At 43.7% G+C, this 21,213-nt stretch overlaps 1 protein-coding gene across 2 annotated transcripts in view; it reads left to right on the forward strand.

Moving 5' to 3' along the window:
• The window catches only part of RAB6A (RAB6A, member RAS oncogene family), a 68,765-nt gene that overhangs the window by 36,391 nt on the left and 11,161 nt on the right, over positions 1-21,213 (forward strand). The window contains exons 2-7 of one of the 2 annotated variants that reach the window (XM_073612774.1): positions 157-215; positions 3,126-3,179; positions 8,659-8,764; positions 15,468-15,579; positions 19,924-20,017; positions 20,108-20,174. In XM_073612774.1, the coding sequence (XP_073468875.1) occupies positions 157-215; positions 3,126-3,179; positions 8,659-8,764; positions 15,468-15,579; positions 19,924-20,017; positions 20,108-20,174 (492 nt within the window). Of the gene's footprint in view, positions 1-156; positions 216-3,125; positions 3,180-8,450; positions 8,557-8,658; positions 8,765-15,467; positions 15,580-19,923; positions 20,018-20,107; positions 20,175-21,213 lie in introns of both variants that reach the window. The other variant, XM_073612773.1, reaches the window with a different exon arrangement.

The raw sequence follows: 21,213 nt of genomic DNA on the forward strand, positions 1-21,213 counted from the left end.
GCTGACCTGGTTTTTCTTTTCCCCTCCTGGAACTACTTTTTATTTGATCTGTCTCTCCTTTCCCATTCTTTTGTAAGCATTAATTTTCTTTCAGACTGACATTTGCCCATTATTCGCTATCGTTTTATTAATTTTTGTTTTTCTTGTTTCTTCTAGTTGGAAAAACATCTTTAATCACGAGGTTCATGTATGACAGCTTCGACAACACCTACCAGGTAATCCCACCAGCTTATTGCATAGCCTTATCTGTCAATTGTGCCCTCACTTGTAAATTGTCTTATTTTGAGGGTATCTACAGGCAAGAGTTAACAGTTGCTACATTTGGCTGGTTTCATCTTGTTGGGCAATTACCTTTTTCTGTGTGGGTTGCTCTTGACCCAGCCCACTACTGTCTGAGGGACCATTGATCAGACCGGTCCTGACCAATTGCTTTTGATCATTGGAGATCAGCACCTCTCCTGTCCCCAAGGTCAAGCCCAATACTTGAACCACTCAGACATTCATAAATGATCCACCCCCCCAATACACCTAAATTGGCCATCTTAGGAAGTGCTATGGCATCACTTAGTTTGTGAACTGTAGTCCTTCCCTCCTTTTCTTCTATTGTAATCACATTATAGGCTTCTGATGTTTAGATTTTATTAGCCAGCTATCGATTATTCTTAATAGTAGGTTTAGGAAAGAGGCAAAACTTTTTTGGCTGTAACCAGATTTTGTAAATGCTTCAGTTATAAGTGAAATCTGGAGTGCAAAGTCATCTGCTGTGCATTAAAATTCCTGATGACTCCAAGGTGTGAGCTCGCTGCCTTAGTTCCTGGCTTTGCTATATGTTTTGATGCATTCTTTATAACCTAAATCTTTTAGGGATGGTGGGAACCCCTCATAATGGGCACAGCAGGTGTATAGACCTGGGAACTCGTGCAGCAATGTTGGGAATCTTTCACATTAGGCACATCAGGTGTACAGTCCCAAAAACTTGGCACTGGGATGGTGGGGACCCCTCATAATAAGCACAGCAGGTGTACAAACCCAAAAACCTCAGCACAGGAAAGGTGGGAAACCCTCATAATAGGTTCAGTAGGTGTGCAGACCTGGGAACACAGTGCATGAATGGTGGGAAGCCTTCACATTGGGCGCAGCAGATGTTCAGACCCAGGAACTTGGCACTGAGATGGTGGGAACCCCTCATATTGGGTACAGCAGGTGTTCAAACCCAGGAGCTCAACAAAGGGGTGGTGGGAACTCCACTTATTGGGCACAATGTGAACTTGGCACAGGGATGGTAGGAAACCCACTCAAAAAAGGACCTAGAAAGTGCACAGACCCAAGAAATTGGTGAAAGGTTGGTGGGAACCCCTGATAATAAACACAAAAGGTGTGAGAGCCAGAGAATTCAGTGCAGGGAAAGTGAGAACGCCTAAAAACAGGCACAGTAAGTGTGTAAACCTGGAAACTTGGCATAAAGATGGTGGAAGCCCCTTATAATGGGCACAAAAGACCGAAGGGGGTCTTACCAATAGAGTTTGTGAAAGATAGAAGAGAAACCATTAGATTAGGGCTGGACAAACCTTAATCAACAAGGTGGGTGGGAAAGTCCCTTGGTGTTGCCAGTATCTTCTGTTCCTCAGCTCCCCCATTCAATAAATTCTGCCTACTGCTGGAAATTCAGCAGGGAGCTTTTCATGAGCTATGCGAGGAACCCACTGTGGTCAGAGGGGATGCCGCTTGTCTCATGACCTGGTAGATTGCAACTATCACTGTAGTAGCACCGACTACTATAGTGATTGCAGGCTCCCATAGCAGTCTCTCAGCTATGAGATATGCCAAGCTGGAGCAATGTAACTATGCAATACAGATCATACCTGGAGTTCAGATTTAAAAAAAAAAAAGGTAGGCTGCCAAGTTTTTATTTTCCATAGAAACTAAAATAGCGGGAAAAAAGTTGTGATTTCTGTGCCTCTGTTGTGAAATTTAAAGATGAATTTCTCCACAATGTCTATATAGAGGTGAATGAGGGCTTGTTCTAAAGTGTTTTTACTACTTTAGCATGCATAGATTGGATGCAGGTTCACTTTAACATCCTCAAACTGGATCTGTGGGTTGCTTTAAAAGCTTCTCCAAAGCCGTCCGAAGCTGTACGCTCTGCCTAAATACACACTGTAGCACCATGTATACAAGGACTACGTTAGAAGCTTTGATCTGCACACTTGTTTCAGGTCAGTGAATTGATGGAGTCCTAGACAAATCTTATTTATGAACGGTTCTGTTCATTGTAGAAATATTGTGAGCAGCATCGAAAAAATAAATAAATAAAGGACTTATTCACACAGGCGGTCAGGGGGTGGTAAAAGCAGGTGGTTAAAGCGGAGTCCCAGTCTGTAAAAAAAGAAACAAAAAACAAATACTGTAGCTTCTGATTTTTAATAGAAGGATGATTACCTGTCCAGGGATCCCGCGATGTCGGCACCCCTAGCCAATTAGTCAATCGGCTTTAGGCGCATCAGTAATAAGGGAAACCGGAAGTATAGCCTTGCGGCTTCACAGCCTGTTTCCTACTGCGCATGCGCAAGTCACGCTGAGCTTTTTGAATTGCCCCAGAAGGCAGTAGGGGGAAAGAAGAGGTGCCGGAAATTACGTAGATCGCTGCGATCTTACCAGGCAGTGGGGAGCGGGTACCTGTATGTGGAAAACCCTTTTGGGTAGAGCTCCGCTTTAAGCCGCAATTTTACCAACCACACACCTAAAGAAAGATGTGCAACCACCTAGGGCCATACGCTTGCCGCAGCAAAAACAAAACCTCATGTCATGTTCGTCAGGCAACACTGCTGCTGATGTGACCCATTATGGGGCTATGCCACATACCGTGGTTGCAGCGCTGTGGTTCAGCCTTTTCATTGTTTAAATAGGCAGTGAGGAAGCAATGTCAATCGCCCTCCTAAAAGCGATCCACCACAGCTCGCTTTTTCACAGGGGATGCAAGAACCAGAGTTTGTCGTTTTTTTTTTTTTTTTTTTTTGTTTTTTTTGTTTTTTTTTTTGTCACAGAAAATATCATACAGGGAATTAACTGGTCCTGCTGTTAAAATCTTTTAACCTTCTTCTTTTGTTTTGTTTATTTTTTTCTAGGCAACAATTGGTATTGACTTCTTATCAAAAACAATGTACCTAGAAGATCGAACAGTGAGTATTTGATTGACCAGCAAATCTCTTAAGTCCGGTACACACTATAGGATTTTTCTGTTCAACCCCCTGCAGGTTGTGCAAAAAAAACAAAAAAAAAAAAACTGTCCTCTCTGGTCTGAGCCGCTGTACTAACTATGCAAAGTAAGGACAGCGATTTTTTTTTTTTTTTTTTTTTTTTTTTTTTTTTTTTTCTTTTCTTTTCTTTTCTTTTCCTGCTGAGCTGTAGTGTTTTGACAGTACAGCAATACAGTAAGTACAGCGATTTTATTATTATTTTTTCCTCCCGCCATTGGCTGAGAGCTCTGATCGGGAGTCGGTTGGCTGCTGGTTTGCAAGCGTGCTCGCCTGACAGAAGCCGGGCAAGCGCCCACCTGCTATCGGACAGACCGACATATACACGGGCCGAATGTCCGTGGTGTTTGTTTTTTTTGTTTTTTTGAACCCAGCTTTAGTTTGCTGCTTCAGGTTCCCAGATGTTCATGGCAGAATGGATGATCTATGATATCACTGTATGAAATGATCGGTATGGTCTGTATAGAATGGCCCTGATGCATCAAGCTGCAGTGGCATTTCAAGTAGAACCCCCCCCCAAATCCTTTTTAAGCTGTAAAACAAAATTTCTCTATTTATTTAAGGACTTAACTCCTATGCATTAGGCCTGTGCATTCACACTGCCAACTGCAGGCTCTGAATTTTATTTTTTCATGTGGCCAGGGTTAAAAGAAGAACGTCAGAGTTCTTCTTTAAACCCTGGCCACATGAAAAAATAAAATTCCTCCTATTTTTTTTTTTTTTTTTTCAGTGTTCTGTCCCTCAGGGGACAAAGTACAGCTCTAGTAGTTTGTCCCATGTTCCTACATGTTTTTGTAGGCCTAGCTATGAGACCCTCGAGCTGTCATCTCTTTGCTAGCTACTTTGTCAGACCGCTCTCCTCTCCTCACGGCCATCTAACAACGTAGCTGGAAAAGAGATGGCTACATCATAACAGACACTTGTCTCCGCTTCAAGCACTTGCCCGAGACACGCAGCCCCTAGAGGAATGCAGAGGGAAACGGGGTGCCTTAGCCACCCATCCTTCATTCCTCTTGTCTTGGGCAAGTCTTTGGAGGCAAGGCAAGTTCCAGTTGTCAAGCGGCCATCTCCTTGCTAGCCACGTTGTGGGACGGCCGTAGGGAAAGGTAAATCTGACACAGCAAATGTCAGATTTATGATGCCATTTTATTCTGGTCTTCAGTTTGCATGGTGTAGAATTTTATTTAGTTGTTAGTTGCGCAGATAGTCCTGGACTGCTTAAATTCACAGTTGGGTATTCCTTAAAGCGGAGCTCCACCCAAAAGGGGAAGCTCCGCTTGTCTGCCTTCTCTTCTAGAGCCACATTTGACACCTTGTTGGGGGAGCGGGTACCTGGTTTTGACAGGTACCCGCTCCCACTTCCTGCTGAGTTCGCAGTGGTGAAGGTCGGCCCTCGTAGCAGCCGGCCCATTAAGAAAGGCTTTAATGCTGGTTTCCCTTACCCAAGATGGTGGCACCAGCACCCGAGATCCAGTTTCAATCTGCTCGGGTGAGGACACCACGGGATCCCTGGACAGGTCAGTGCCCAAATGGTAAAAGTCAGCAGCTACAGTATTTGTAGCTGATGGCTTTACATTTTTTGGTTGGGGGCGCTGGAGCTCCCGTTTAAAATAAAAAAGGGACCATAGGCTTGATTTTTTTTTTTTTTTAATTATAACAATCCTTATTTTTAGCCATATGACTTATTTTGAAATGGTTCTAAAGCCTTAAAGCCCATCTCCAGACACAAAAGTTTTCCCATGCAGTGGGGCTGTGCCCGCACTCCATGGGTTTACTGCTCTTTTTTTTTTTTTCTTTCTTTTTTTTTTGTCTAGAGGAAGGAGAAAGGAGATGTACAGTTGTGGACTGTTCCTGACGTCGTCGAACCCAGAGCAGGCTCCATAGACCAGGAACAGTCCACCGCTGGACAGCGGGGGAGCGCTGTTTTCCAGTGGAACAAAGGATGAGTATAAACTTTCTCCTCACCCCTAGACAAATCGAGCAGTGCGGTGCAGCCAACTGCATGGGAAAACCTTTTTTTTTTTTTTTTTTTTTTTGCCCAGAGTTGGGCTATAAGGTCTTTTACATTCTGTTCATTGAGGTATAAAACCTTTCAGTGTCCAGGACCCCCACCTTATACTTGCCTGAGCCCAATCTCAATCCAGCGCTGTGCATGAGAGCAGTGGTTCTCTCCCTCCTCACAAGGCAGATTGATAGCAGCGGGAGCCAATTAATTTAAATCCTATGATGAAGGGGTGGGGCAAAACCCAGATGTCTGTGTCTATGGATGCAGGCAGCAGAGCCTGCAAGTTGCTTTCTGGGGGAGGGGTACTCGTAAGACAGGAGGAGCCAGGAGTGACAGCGGGGGATCCCAAAAGAGGAGGCTTAGGGCTGCTTTGTGCAAAACCATTGCACAGAGCAGGTAAGCATAACTTGTGTGTTTTTTTTTTTTTTTCTTTTTTTATTAAAGGTTTAGAATTACTTTTAAGCTCTCATGGGCGGTCATTGATGAAAATATTTGAATCATTTTAAATAATCATGAAGTTAATAATTATTTCATGCAGACTTTGAGTGGTAAGATTTCCTCTCTTGGTTACTGAGATTGACAATGCTCATTGCCAGGTTCATGGTGAAGGAGGAGCTAGAAACTGGGGGGGGGGGGGGGGATTATTTGGGCTGATTACTAAATGAGTTGATAATCTTTAATCAAACCCTTCTTTTTTTTTTTTTTTTTTTTTTTTTTTCTTTTACTATTCCTTTTTAAATATCAAATCACATTAGAAGCATCTTCACACGATTGGGTATTCAAAGTCAACATTAGTTTACTTTTCAGATGATTGAATAATTGAAAAGAATATTCACATATGAAGGCTATTCACAGTGAAAATTAAAAAAAAAAAAAAAAAAACCTAAAATATCAGTTCTGGGTGTATGTAAGCCTCCTTTTTTGAAAGTGCACTTTTAACATATCAAGCAAATTTGCATATATAACTATTCATTTTTTTTCCTTGCTCCTGCTGCCCACTGTGAGGTATGTTGAAATCTGCAAGTTTCTAATATTGCAGATTGCCTGTGTGATGCAAAAAACCTGTGCATACATTTTCTGTTTATAATAAAAGAGAACATATTTTATCCGCATCCTCATCCTTGTATCTCCTAATCTTTTATACAGAAAAGCAGTGGTGATTCGAACATCCAAAGGGTTTTTTTTCTACATGTATCCTCCCCTAAGGTTTTCTATGCCACTGGCTGTATCATTGTGACCAAGTACCAGTTAGTTTGTACAAATGATGATCATTTCAGGAGTGCAAGATACTGACAATGGTTCAGCCAGGTATAGGGGACATATTAAAGCGGAACTAAACCTTCCTATCCTTTTCAGCCATGAAAGCTTCCATCTTAGCCTCTGTCTGATCTGCAGTTGCCACAAAGCTGCAAATGTGACAGTTGGCATGCTGGGAATATACCGGTAACCGTTTAAAAAACTGTCAAATCTATGGTTTTAGTTGCGTTTTAAAGCAGAACTAAACCCAACGATTTAAGGGCTAGTTTACACTTGCTTCAAAACAAGGCTTCGGAAACGCTTTGTTAAAGCTCTCTGAACGTCAGTCAAATCTGTCACTAAATAAAATGGTTAGCTTACAGTCCTGTTTACACTTTCTTTTGCTTGGTGCTTTGATGAGGCTTTGGTGATGCTTTGATGCGGCTTCAAGCAAGCTTTGCCATAGACGTCTATGGAGGCTTTGAAGATGCTTTTGAACCCCCACTAAAGCTACATGGGGTATAATTTTTGAAGCAAGGCTTAAACAGGACTGTAAGCCAACCATTTTATTTAGTGGCAGAAGCTTTGACTAGTGTTCAGAGAGCTTTAACAAAGCCTGTCCGAAGCCTTGTTGAAGCCGAAGCAAGTGTAAATGAGCCCTTTATAAAATGGTTAGCTTACAGTCCTGTTTACACCTTGCTTTTGCTTGATGCTTCAATGAGGCTTCAGTGGGGCTTCAATGGGGCTTTGGAGCGTTAAGGCTTTGGTGGGGCATTGATGGGTCTTTGGTGGGGCATTGATGGGTCTTTGGTGGGGCATTGATGGGTCTTTGGTGGGGCATTGATGGGTCTTTGGTGGGGCATTGATGGGTCTTTGGTGGGGCATTGATGGGTCTTTGGTGGGGCATTGATGGGTCTTTGGTGGGGCATTGATGGGTCTTTGGTGGGGCATTGATGGGTCTTTGGTGGGGCATTGAGGAGGCTTTGGTGGGGCATTGAGGAGGCTTTGGTGGGGCATTGAGGAGGCTTTGGTGGGGCATTGAGGAGGCTTTGGTGGGGCATTGAGGAGGCTTTGGTGGGGCATTGAGGAGGCTTTGGTGGGGCATTGAGGAGGCTTTGGTGGGGCATTGAGGAGGCTTTGGTGGGGCATTGAGGAGGCTTTGGTGGGGCATTGAGGAGGCTTTGGTGGGGCATTGAGGAGGCTTTGGTGGGGCATTGAGGAGGCTTTGGTGGGGCATTGAGGAGGCTTTGGTGGGGCATTGAGGAGGCTTTGGTGGGGCATTGAGGAGGCTTTGGTGGGGCTTTGAGGAGGCTTTGGTGGGGCTTTGAGGAGGCTTTGGTGGGGCTTTGAGGAGGCTTTGGTGGGGCTTTGAGGAGGCTTTGGTGGGGCTTTGAGGAGGCTTTGGTGGGGCTTTGAGGAGGCTTTGGTGGGGCTTCGATGGGGGCTTTGACGCAACACTAAAGCTACATGAGGTATAATTTTTGAAGCAAAGCAAAAACAAGGTGTAAACAGGACTGTAAGCTAACCATTTTATTTAGTGACAGGAGCTTTGGCTAGGCATTCGGAGAGCTTTAACAAAGCCTGTCCAAAGTGTAAACAAGCCGTTAATGTGTGTGGAAGCCGATGCAAGTGTAAATGAGCCCTAACAGTTTTCCAATAAATTTAAACTCAAGGCATGCTAACGTTTGCTTGTGCCTCAACTGAACTGTCAAACCATCAAATAGTTGGAGTCATAACTGATCACATGTGCAGCTCCATGGTAACCGCAGATCAGACAAGAGGCTAAGATGGCCGCTTCCTTGACTCTAAAGAATATGAAGGCTTAGTTCCGACCTTAATATTTTCAGAAAACCTTCACTTTTACAGTTGCAGCATCTGGGGATTTGCTGATACTGTATAGCAAGCCTTTTTTATTTTTTATTTTTTTCCGTGTTTGATTGTCTTCCATCTCGCAGATCAGATTGCAACTCTGGGACACGGCGGGGCAGGAACGATTCCGCAGCCTCATCCCCAGTTACATCCGTGACTCTGCAGCCGCCGTAGTAGTTTACGATATCACAAGTAGGTATCTAATCTTGACAGCCTGTTTGACGGTGTTTGTTTTTTTTTTTCTTTATTTCCTCTTCCCTTCCCCCCCTCTTCTGCTGCGCCGGCCGCTGTTAGGTGCGGCTGCAGCTGTGGGACACGGCAGGTCAGGAGCGGTTCAGGAGTTTGATCCCTAGCTACATTCGCGACTCCACTGTGGCAGTTGTTGTTTATGATATTACAAGTGAGTGTGGACGCCGCATCTTCGCATCTTCCTGTGCCGTCATCTGCTCACCGTCACCGCAGCGCGCTCCCGTTTATAACGGACAGTCCTACCTGACAACCTGTTACTACAATTAGGTCTCCTATATATTTTTTAAAGGCTAATATTTGAACCAGTATTGTCTATAATTTATATTTTTACATTGAGGTTTCTCATTTTATGATTTGCTGTGCTGTGTTTTCGGGGGCCATACTTTTATAATGAGCATTTGTAGGTGCGCCCTCTAGTGGGAGTCTGTGTCAGCCCAATTCAATCAATCATCTTTGATGCTGAATGTCTCTTGGCATAAGGAATAAGCCTCCTGGAGAATATTACAGTCATTGAAAGCCTATTAACAGAGTTCTGACTTTCATTAAATATGGGTTGTTTTTTTTTGGATAATCATACTTGCCTAGTTGGATGCTGTCCCTGCACTGGCTCTAACACTAAGAACCGAGCGATCAAACCCCACCGATTACACGGCTCTCAGGGCTCCCTGAGCAGAGAACTGGTGACTGTTGGTCACTGCGCTCTGCTTTGCTCCTCCCTCCCTCGCTCACTGGAGCGCTGGGCTGTGGAAGGGGCGGGAGCGGCCGGCTCAGGGGCTCGCTGAGAGACTGAGCCGGTTGTCGGGCCAGGCATGTGGGTGGATCCCGACTTCATTGTCGCAGTCTTGCTCTGTGACGTCAGCGGACTTCAGCCCGCTGTCAGCTGAAAACTGGTCACAGTAGTGCAGAACGAACTGCACTTTTGCGATCCATGGAAGTACAGCCAAACGAGCTTTGGCTGTACTTCTCCTTTTAAGTGGGGGGGGGGGGATCCCCCTGCAAAGCCATTATACGCCAGCCATTTAGACATTCAGCACAGTTTGAAACTATTTGACCAATGTTGAAATTTCAAGTGCAGAAATTGGCTGGGGTTGTCTGCCATTTGACCTCAAGCTCTTTGCAGCTTCTGTAGTGCATTAATAAAGGAGAAGGGGGATAAAAGCTTTGCGCAGTCCAGTATAAACATCCTTGGATCCTAAGCCCTGACTCTACATGGGACCTTGATTGATCTTGGTATTGATGTAGAATTTTAGAGGGTGGGGCTTAGTACTTGGAGGGGGTGGGTCTTTAATATGACCTTCGAGATAAGGTGAGGCTCCAGGAAGAAGCTCCAGGCACGGAGGTTGGGACTTAGTACTTGGAGGGGGTGGGGCTTTAATATGACCTTCGAGATAAGGTGAGGCTCCAGGAAGAAGCTCCAGGCACGGAGGTTGGGACTTAGTACTTGGAGGGGGTGGGGCTTTAATATGACCTTAGAGATAAGGTGAGGCTCTAGGCACGGAGTGTGGGGCTTAGTACTTGGAGGGGGCGAGGCTTTAATATGACCTTCAAGATAAGGTGAGGCTCCAGGAAGAAGCTCTGGGCACGGAGGGTGGGACTTAGTACTTTGAGGGGGTGGGGCTTTAATATGACCTTCGCGCTAAGGTGAGGCTCCAGGAAGAAGCTCTGGGCACGGAGGTTGGGACTTAGTACTTTGAGGGGGTGGGGCTTTAATATGACCTTTAGAGATAAGGTGAGGCTCTAGGCACGGAGCGTGGGGCTTAGTACTTGGAGGGGGCGAGGCTTTAATATGACCTTCGAGATAAGGTGAGGCTCCAGGAAGAAGCTCCAGGCACGGAGGGTGAGGCTTAGTACTTGGAGGGGGTGGGGCTTAATTTTAACTTCGACATAAGGTGAGGCTCCAGGCACGGCTTAGAATCCACAAAAGCTTCATGGGGACATGGATCAATTTGAAAGACTTGCATAGGTAGAGGGGAAGGTAATGCCCCCTAAGCACATTATGGATCAGGTCAAGTTTATTGTAACATGCGCTTTCTTTATAAAACAAGTATTTTTAGTTATATACATATTTAAAGAGTAGATAAAAAATAAATAAAAAAAACCTCCATTTAAAAATTAAGCCATTTTGAGTCTGGCTGCTGCCTGGATTTACACAGACACCCAGAGGCACACCTCCAGCTCTGCAGCTCTCATTGTCCCTCTTATTACTCATCCCCCCTCTCTAGAAGCCTTTCCTCATGGCAGTGTGTCTTGACAAAGTGTCTAAAGCTTTCAGGCACATTTACAGGTGTCCAAAAGCTTGGGCGTTCATTCATTTAATAATAATTTTATTCTTGCCATTGAAATTAAGTGCCTGCTTTTAAGCACGTTTAGCAGCGTCAATCGTTTTGTCTGGACACACTGGCAGTGGGGTCTTTTTTTTTTTTTCCCCTGCCTCTAAAAGCCCCTGCCGCTATACACTGATAAAAGCCTATGTGTGCATGGACACATCGGATAACATGGAGAGGAGTTTAGAGGCAGAAAAAAAAAAAACACTCCTAGAAGCAGCTACAAAACCGTCCGGTGTGCATGAGGCCTTCTACTACCTTGTGGTGTTATAATGTGTGGTTCCCATAAGAAATAGTTCTTATTGCCCATAGCAGAAGGTGGCCACCTTCCATTGTCCCATACGGCCATAGGAACAATAAAGGGCAGTGGCCCGTTATCCCCCCTAGTCTCTGAAGCTTGGCCTGTCGGGTCACAAAGCACTAGGGACATCCCTGAGACGTTTCGCCCCTAGCTTTTCATTCTGTGTTTTGAATTTGATCAAAATTGTCTCGACCCAGCGAATGGCTTATTTCCCCCCTTGTGTTGGGTAACAGGTCCACTTCATTAAGTGTCCTTAACAAAACATCGTCCTACTGGCTGCCATAGTCCGTTATAAGCGGAGCGCTATGTGTGCATGTCACTTGTGTGCGCTCTCTGTGTTTACATGTGTTTTGTGATCCGTGCATGTCTCATTGTGATGTGGCTAAACCTTGCTGTGCTGGGAGCTGGCTCTGTGATGTAGCTGTGCTTGGCAACAATAAGATGTATATGACAATTTATTGTAATGTTTTGTATTGTATTCCTCATGAAGTCGAACTTCAGGCAACAGGGCAATAATTATCCTATGACCACATGATTACTTTTTTTCTGTTTTTTTTTTCCCCAATTATTATTATTATTATTATTATTATTATTATTATTATAGCCTTCCTTCCTTCCTTCCTTCCTTCCTTCCTTCCTTCCTTCTTCTTTTCTTTTTTTTTTTTTTTTCTCCCTTTTTTTCTTTTGTCAATTTTTCTTTTTTTTTTTTCCTTCCTGTTCTTTTAAATGTTTATTTTTTCTTTTCTTTCTGTCATCCATTCTCCTCACTCTTTTTTTTTTTTTTTTTTTTTTTTTTTTTCTTCTTTCCATGCTGTATTGGGTTTTTTTTTTTTTTTTTCTCCATTCTCTCCTATTTTATTTAGTCTCTCTTACTCGTATGCTGCGTACACACGATCGGAATTTCGGCCCGCAAAAGACCGATGATTTTCTTAATTTTTCAGTCGGGAAAAGTTCCTATCCGAAAATGCAATCGTCTGTGGCAATTGTGACGCGCAAAATTCATACGCATGCTCGGAAACAATTCGACGCATGCTCGGAAGCATTGAACTTCATTTTCTTGCCTCGTCGTAGTGTTGTACGTCACCGCGTTCTTGACGGTCGTAAGTTCAGCGAACTTTTGCGTGACCGTGTGTATGCAAGGCAAACTTGTGCGGAATCCCGTCGGAAAAGCTGTCTTATATCTTTTTCCGACGAGAAGTCCGATCGTGTGTACTTGGCATAACTTTTCATTCTCCTTTTCTCCCTTTTTTTTTTTTTTTCATCCTTCCTTTCCCCTTCTTTTTCTTTTTCTTGCTGTATTATTTTTTACTTCTCCTTCAATCCCTCTATTTTTTTCGTCTCTTTACTCTTACTTTTCATTCTCGTTTTTTCTTTTTCTTCTTTATCATACTCTCTTGTTTGTTCCCTCTCTCACTTTTTTTTTTTTTTTTTTCCTCTTTTATTTTGTTCTTCCCTTATCAGTTTGTCTTTTTCTCTTCCTCTGCTCTGCTGTCTCTCGTATTTGTGTACAGTTCCAATAAGGCAGTGGTCTCCAAACTGTGGCCCGGGGGCCATATGCGGCCCTTTGCTTGCTTTACTGGCAGCAGCAAAGGGACACAGTTCCTCTCAATGACACAAAGAATGGGGCACAATTCCTCCCATTGACACCAACAATGGGGCCCAATAGCACCAACAATGGGTCACGATTCCTCTCACTGACTCCAAAGATGGGGAAGTGTTTACTCCCAACTGAAGCCGGGACATTTTCTACTCCTTATGGCCACAGTCCGGCCCCCCTAAAGTTTGAAGGACCATAAACTGGCCCTATGTTTAGACAGTTTGGAGACCCCTGCCATAAGGCATCATGCACACGGGACTTTTTTTTTTTTTTTTTTTCACTTCTCCTAAAAACCAGCAGCGTTAAAAAAAAAATAAATAAATCTGGACGCTTGCAAAAGTGTAACGCTTTTATATGCGTTTAGGCGCATTTACAGGAGTCAAGTGCTTGGATGTTAATTCATTCATAAATTATTCTGGCCATTTAAATGAATTAATACTTAAAGTGCTAAACGTGCCTAGCGTTAACACGCTTTTAGAAGCGTTTTGTTCTGCCCAAAATCTGCTGCTCCTGGATGCACTGGCAGTTGATTTTTTTTTTTCCCTGCCACTAAGCACTACTAAAAGACGGACACATAGGCTAACATGTGGGTGAGTTTAGAGGCAGAGGAAAAAAAATGTTTGACGCCCCTAAGAGCCGCTGCAAAAACGTCCATTGTGCATGAGGTCTTATAGCTGATCACAATGAGTGCTTCTAAAACAAGTTTTTCTATTACATAAGTTTTCAAGGGAGGCAGCCATAATTGGTACCCTGACAGAGCCTGTTAAATAAGATTATAAAGACTGTTTAGGGGCTATTTTTTGTTATGTAGAGGGATCGCTAACCAAGCAATGACTTTTTTAATCATTTTAGGGGAGGGTTTAAATAGTTTAGTTTGTTTAAAGGTAATCTACAGTATATTTAGCGTTTACAAGAAAGGGAGGTGTGTTTTTTTGGGTTTTTTTTTTTTTGTTTGTTTTTTTATGCAACTTTCTCACTGTAGAGTAATTGCGTAAAAATACACCCCCTTTAATATGGCACTCACAAATCATCACTGGTGCAGCCAATTATTTTCCAGAGTCCATTAATTAGAATAGGACATTGCCTGTGCATAGTTGAGGGGTTTCAGATGATTGTGCTATAAATACACACGAGTCTGAAAGGCTGGTATTATAGCATAATGTGTGGCATAATCTGCACCATGAAGATAAATGAACACTCCATGCAGCCCTGTGAAGGAGTCCTTGAAAAGCAAGTCAGGTGATGGTTACTGACTTAACCTTGGAGTCCAGATAAATCAGGAATGTATTCACACAAGGCGTGCCACCCTAATTTCAGCGACAGAAATTAAAACGTGGACAAAGATGCCTCTCATGACTCCATCCAAGATTCCTCTATTTCCTATTATTTAATGCAAGATCCCACTGAGCCCTTGTGACTCTGTCAAAGCTTTCTTTCTGAGCCCCCATTATTTAATCCCAGTACTTTCTCTCTCTAAGTTCTCTGACATAAGATCTTCCCCAAACCCCCATGGCTCAGTCCAAGATTCCTCCCTGAGCCCCATGACTTAATCCAAGATCCACTCGAGCCCCCGTGACTCAGTCCAAGATTGTTCCCTGAGCCCCATGACTTAATCCAAGATCCACTCGAGCCCCCATGACTCAGTCCAAGATTCCTCCCTGAGCCCCGTGACTTAATCCAAGATCCACTCGAGGCCCCATGACTCAGTCCAAGATTGTTCCCTGAGCCCCATGACTTAATCCAAGATCCACTCGAGCCCCCATGACTCGGTCCAAGATTCCTCCCTGAGCCCCATGACAATGCAAGATCCACTCGAGCCCCCATGACTCGGTCCAAGATTCCTCCCTGAGCCCCATGACAATGCAAGATCCACTCGAGCCCCCATGACTCGGTCCAAGATTCCTCCCTGAGCCCCATGACAATGCAAGATCCACTCGAGCCCTCATGACTCAGTCCAAGATTGTTGCCTGAGCCCCATAACTTAATCCAAGATCCACTCGAGCCCCCATGACTCGGTCCAAGATTCCTCCCTGAGCCTCATGACTCAATCCAAGATGCAAGCAATGGTGCTGGAGCCAGTTCCAGTCTTTTTAATAGTGTTTTTTTTATTAAAAGTCAGCAAAAATCCAACGGCGGCAAACAAGACTGCTAGCGTTTTTCAGCTAGACCTCCTTAATCATAGCGGTCTAGCTGAAATGCATTAAGTCTTGCTTGCTTCAGTCCAATGTTCAAGAACTTTTCAAGGATTGTAGGTGACTTGTGACCCATATTGAAGGAGAGGTTGAGCAATTTTCGTGTAGGATCCCTCCTCCCCTCATAACTATATAAATACTGCTAATATCTCCCATCCCCACACCCCATGCCTCAGACATAAAACTCCAACATCCCAGTACACATGCAGCATTCTGAGCCAGGATCTCACTAGAGATGGAATTCACGGTGCACTAAATCTAGGGATATTGCAGGAGATGGCCATTCTTAGATATTTGTCTTGTTGTGGTTGCAGGAAAGCGTCGTTACAGGTACTGTGGGAGGAAATGTCTGTGTGTCAGGTTACCGTAGGGTTCAGCACTGAGCTCTTGTTTTTCCTCTATTGTCCTGTATTAACCTGTCTTCTGCTATTCCTCATTAGACGTGAACTCATTCCAACAAACGACAAAGTGGATTGATGATGTCAGGACGGAGCGGGGGAGTGATGTCATCATCATGCTGGTGGGAAATAAAACAGATCTTGCTGATAAGAGGTAACGTTAACCTTCTGAACTTAAAGTAGGGCTCCAGCTTGCTTTGAAAAGGGTCAGAAACGGTTAGAACTGCTCTCTCTGTCCTTGATCTGTTTTTTTCCAGTACCATCAATGGGCAGAATTGGCCCAGCTGGGACATAGACAGCAAGAAAAGATATGTTTATTGTGGGGTGGGGAATGCTCCCAGTCATGTCACCCTAGATAGATAGGATTTCATACAAAAATTCTTAGGAAAATCATCAGAACATATCTCAGAACACTCATTTGTCATTCGAAAAATTGAGTTTCTTTTAACATTTGCTTTTTGGAATGAATGGACTTTACAGATCAAAAACCGCATGCACTGTTTGAAATTCGTTCATTCAAGAAATATTTTCCTTCCTTTCTCATCACTGCAGTTGAAAATGAACGTCAGTTTGACCCACTAATGATTAGAAAGATGAACAAACTTTAAAACCTTCTTTTCCCAAGAATTTTCATTTGAAAATGTGCCGCCATGTCCCCCCATCCTTACCAATATAATATGTGCCATCATGTCCCCTCTTTCCTTCCAATTATCATATGTGCCACCATGTCCCTTCTTCTCCCAATATCATATGTGCCACCATGCCCCCTCTGTCCTCACCAATATCATATGTGCCACCATTGACGAATGTCAATTTAACCCACTAATGATTACAAAGATGAACAAACTTTAAAACCTTCTTTTCCCAAGAATTTTCATTTGAAATTCTACCCATCTATGGCCAACTTAAGTGTGACAAATGCCTATAACTAAAGAGAACCTGTCAGGATGGCTATTCCTCTAGCATTGGAGCTTGCTATTGCCTTTAGACGTGGTTCTAGTCCTGGCAATAGAGTATCCTCTGCAGCAGGGGGTCTCCAAACTATGGCCCTCCAGTTGTTCAAGAACTACAATTCCCATTATCATACGTGCCACCATTTCCCCTCTCTCTTTCCCATTATCATATGTGACATGTCTGTGCATGTCAGAGTTTTACAATGCCTCCTGGAACGTGTAGTTCCGCAAACAGCTGGAGGGCCGTAGTTTGGAGATCCCTGCTCTACAGCATCCAGCACAATGATGTGTGTGACACAGAACTGGCATTATTTCAAGAATTCTGGCAATGGCTCTAAAAGGTAACTGCAGTTCTCTTTTTTTTTGTAAAGTTTTTTTTTTTGTTTTTTTTTTTTATTATGTGGCAATAAGAGCTACAAAGCATGTCAAAAGCATGTGACATAAGGCACATTGGTAGTGATGATACATAGGGCTGGCACTAGGGCCAATATTGCATATACAGAAAATAAACAATGTATTGGTGCAATAAAAGCAAAATACTAGACGCCTTATCCCTCAGTCTGATATATGCATTTCCCTCCCCCCTTTTTTTTTTTTTTTTATCCCACCCCCCGAAGAAGAAAACAAACAAAAAAAAAGGCAACAGGCTTCAGCTTCCAAATGTAAAATGAAACAAAAACGACCTTTAAAACAGATATAAATTGTTGCAGTTAAACACAATCCCCTCAGTTCCCAGTATAGGACAACACCACCAGTAAGGACTTTTCCAAAAGTACTAATAGGTCACGACCCTAAGAATGTATTTCAAATATCTACCTCTCCCTGTAGTGCAGGGATAGGCAAACCGTAGTCCCATCATGCCTCCTGCCGCTGTGTGTCATGCTTGTGGCTGTCGGTGTGATATGCCTCATGGGACTTGTAGTTCTGCAACAGCTGGAGGGCCACAGTTTGCATATCCCTGCTCTAGTGTTATATTAGAGTCCACCCAGGGAAAGCATACCTGCCTAAACTTTTTGGGGACAGGTTCTCTTTAACCACTTAACTTTCAAAGTAGACGAAAACCCAACCATTAAAATCTCATTTGTTACCATGATCGTGGCATTTTCAAAGTCATTGATCAAAACTTTTTAAATCTGCCACTTTTATTAAAATAACACCGGTCATGCCTTGAAGGTCTGTGTTCGGGCACTTCCTGTTATAGGGGGTATTTTTCTCCTGCATTGTCACTGTCAGAACACAGGAGACCATTAACAGGCGCACATTACACAGGCATGGTCCACCATTGTTGGGTCAGTGGGTAGGACTAAGCTGCAGTGACAATCAGCAGAACATATCAATCCTCCCCAGGCAGAGCAGAGCAGGGTGGAGTGAAGCTGTCAATCAAGTCATTGGATCCACCAATGGATAGGCATTTGATGTGGGCAGTAGTGATAAGCTCAAACGTGTTCGGATTAGGATGTGTGAGCCCGCCAAAAAGTTGTCACTTATACAAGTCAATAATATGTGGCCGGAGCATTCTCTGCCCTGCAATTACACTTTTATACACTGTACATGCCCCTAGCTCATCAATAGTGAGCAGCTGGAAGGTATAAGCCATGAGTAGACATGGCTTGCTTATTCAAGGACAGGGACCACGCGCTCTGCAGAGACTTATTAAGCTTGCAGATAGTTTCCACGCAGAACAAGAAAAAAAAATAAATAAAGGAAACGTATCATCTAAAATAGACAATTGGTAGGCTTAACTTTTTGATTTTTTTTTTTTTTTGTGTGTTTTTTTTTTTACAATTTTAATGCCAATTAGACCCTAAGTTCATTGATTTGCTGTATACAGTATCTCACAAAAGGGGGTACACCCCTCAGATTTTTGTAAATATTTTATTCTATCTTTTCATGTGGCAACACTGAAGAAATGACACTTTGCTACAATGTAAAGTAGTGAGTGTACAGCTTGTATAACAGCGTAAATTTGCTGTCCCCTCAAAATAACTCAACACACAGCTATTAATGTCTAAACCGCTGGCAACAAAAGTGAGTACACCCCTAAGTGAAAATGTCCAAATTGGGCCCAAAGTGTCAATATTTTGTGTGGCCGCCATTATTTTCCAGCACTGCCTTAACCCTCTTGGGCATGGAGTTCACCAGAGTTTCACAGGTTGCCACTGGAGTCCTCTTCCACTCTTCCATGATGACATCACGGAGCTGGTGGATGTTGGAGACCTTGCACTCCTCCACTTTCTGTTTGAGGATGCCCCACAGATGCTCAATAGGGTTTAGGTCTGGAGACATGTTTGGCCAGTCCATCACCTTTACCCTCAGCTTCTTTAGCAAGGCAATGGTTGTCTTGGAGGTATGTTTGGGGTCGTTATGTTGGAATACTGCCCTGCGGCCCAGTCTCCAAAGGGGAGGGGATCATGCTCAGCTTCAGTATATCACAGTACATGTTGGCATTCATGGTTCCCTCAATGAACTGTAGCTCGCCGGTGCCGGCAGCACTCATGCAGCCCCAGACCATGACACTCCCACCACCATGCTTGACTGTAGGCAAGACACACTTGTCTTTGTACTCCTCACCTGGTTGCCGCCACACATGCTTGACACCATCTGAACCAAATAAGTTTATCTTGGTCAGACCACAGGACATGGTTCCAGTAATCCATGTCCTTAGTTTGCTGAAGACAAGCAGACTGTTTTCAGGCTTACGTGTGCATCATCTTTAGAAGAGGCTTCCTTCTGGGACGACAGCCATGCAGACCAATTTGATGCAGTGTGCGGCGTATGGTCTGAGCACTGACAGGCTGACCCCCCACCCCTTCAACCTCTGCAGCAATGCTGGCAGCACTCATACGTCTACTTCCCAAAGACAACCTCTGGATATGATGCTGAGCGCGTGCACTCAACTTCTTTGGAGGACCATGGCGAGGCCTCTTCTGAGTGGAACCTGTCCTGTTATACCGCTGTATGGTCTTGGCCACCGTGCTGCAGCTCGGTTTCAGGGTCTTGGCAAACTTCTTATAGCCTAGGCCATCTCTATGTAGAGCAACTTAAACTTTTTTTTCAGATTCTCAGAGAGTTCTTTGCCATGAGGTGCCATGTTGAACTTCCAGTGACCAGTATGAGAGAGTGAGAGCGATAACACCAAATTTAACACCCCTGCTCCCCATTCACACCTGAGACCTTGTAACGCTAACGAGTCACATGACACCGTGGAGGGAAAATGGCTAATTGGGTCCAATTTGGACATTTTCACTTAGGGGTGTACTCACTTTTGTTGCCAGTGGTTTAGACATTAATGGCTGTGTGTTGAGTTATTTTGAGGGGACAGCAAATTTACACTGTTATACAAGCTGTACACTCACTACTTTACATTGTAGCAAAGTGTCATGTCTTCAGTGTTGTCACATGAAAAGATAGAATAAAATATTTACAAAAATGTGAGGGGTGTACTCACTTTTGTGAGATACTGTATTTATTTTATAATAAAGGGCTTATTGTTGGAGATCTTCCCTTTTTTTTATATAACATGGGATGATTTATTCCTTACACAGGCAAGTGTCCATTGAGGAGGGGGAGAGGAAAGCCAAGGAGCTCGGTGTAATGTTTATCGAAACCAGCGCTAAAGCCGGATATAATGTAAAACAGGTAAGGAGATTCTTCTGGCTCCGCCCATATGCCCCACCCATTTATTATTTCTTACTGCATTTATTGCTTCCTTTTTCTTGTGTCTTTCAGCTTTTCAGACGTGTGGCAGCAGCGCTGCCCGGCATGGAAAGTTCACAGGACAAGAGCAGAGAAGACAGTATCCTTTTCCTGTTGTGCGAGAACATTCAATAGACCTTCCAAGGGGTGGTTAAGTGTGTTTTGTAGTAAAGTTGGCTGTCTGGTCATGTGATCAGCGATGAGCCTTTGACAATGGGACCTGTGTCAGTGTTATGGAGTCCGTTCACACAGAGCTTGTGACTGGCTGGTTCTGTTTGGGAATCCCTTCCCAGAATTGTCGGGCAGACATGGCGGAGTCCTGGAGGGACAAAGAACTGGTCTTCTAAGATCCACATGCCATTTAAAACCTACCCGTGTTTTCATGTTACACACATCTTTAGGGTGTAACATAAAACATTGTGTCCACAGCCCCCCCCCCCCTTACAGAATTGGGGGTTCTTCTCCCCGCCGTTCCTGTCTGATTTGAATTCAACGTGGCTGTCGGTGGCTCTTCCAACAGAGCCGCATCATTTATTTGCAGAGATCTGAGAATGAAAAAAACTACAAGTCCCATCTGCCACCACAGTGTAGGGACTAGTAGTTCTCAGTGGAGCAGAAGTTCAGTGCCATTGCCACACTTGAAGGTACAGACCAGAGCTGGAGGAAGAGTCTGCAGGAACCAAAGCATTACATTCACAGCCCATTGATCACAATTTCAATGCTTTGCACATGTACGTGGGTGAAAATTTTTTTTTTTTTTTTTTTTTTTTTTTTGCAAAAGATGGAATTTTCCTTTTTAATTGTACAATGGAGGGTAAAGATGCAGTATTTGGAATTTTTCCTGGTTTCTTCAGTCTTTACTCCTGAACTTTTCTAATTTGGGGTTATTCTGTACTGGGTTGTATGAGTTTAATTCCCAGGCCCCTAAGGCAAAATTAAGCTGGGCTAAAACACTGACAGACCTGTTCAGCCATTGGACTGCTAATTCTTAAAACAACTCTGTCAGCAAAAGATGTCTAAAAAAAAAAGCAGCCTGCAAAAGAATTGTATGAACATTTTCAGTCCCACTGCTTGTGCATCCACTCTTTGCTCTCTTGTAGATCTATAACAGCCAAAGAATATTTAGAATCTTACACTTA

This window comes from Aquarana catesbeiana, linkage group LG02 (genome assembly GCF_042186555.1).
Source record: "Aquarana catesbeiana isolate 2022-GZ linkage group LG02, ASM4218655v1, whole genome shotgun sequence".
In the NCBI taxonomy this organism is placed as follows: domain Eukaryota; kingdom Metazoa; phylum Chordata; class Amphibia; order Anura; family Ranidae; genus Aquarana; species Aquarana catesbeiana.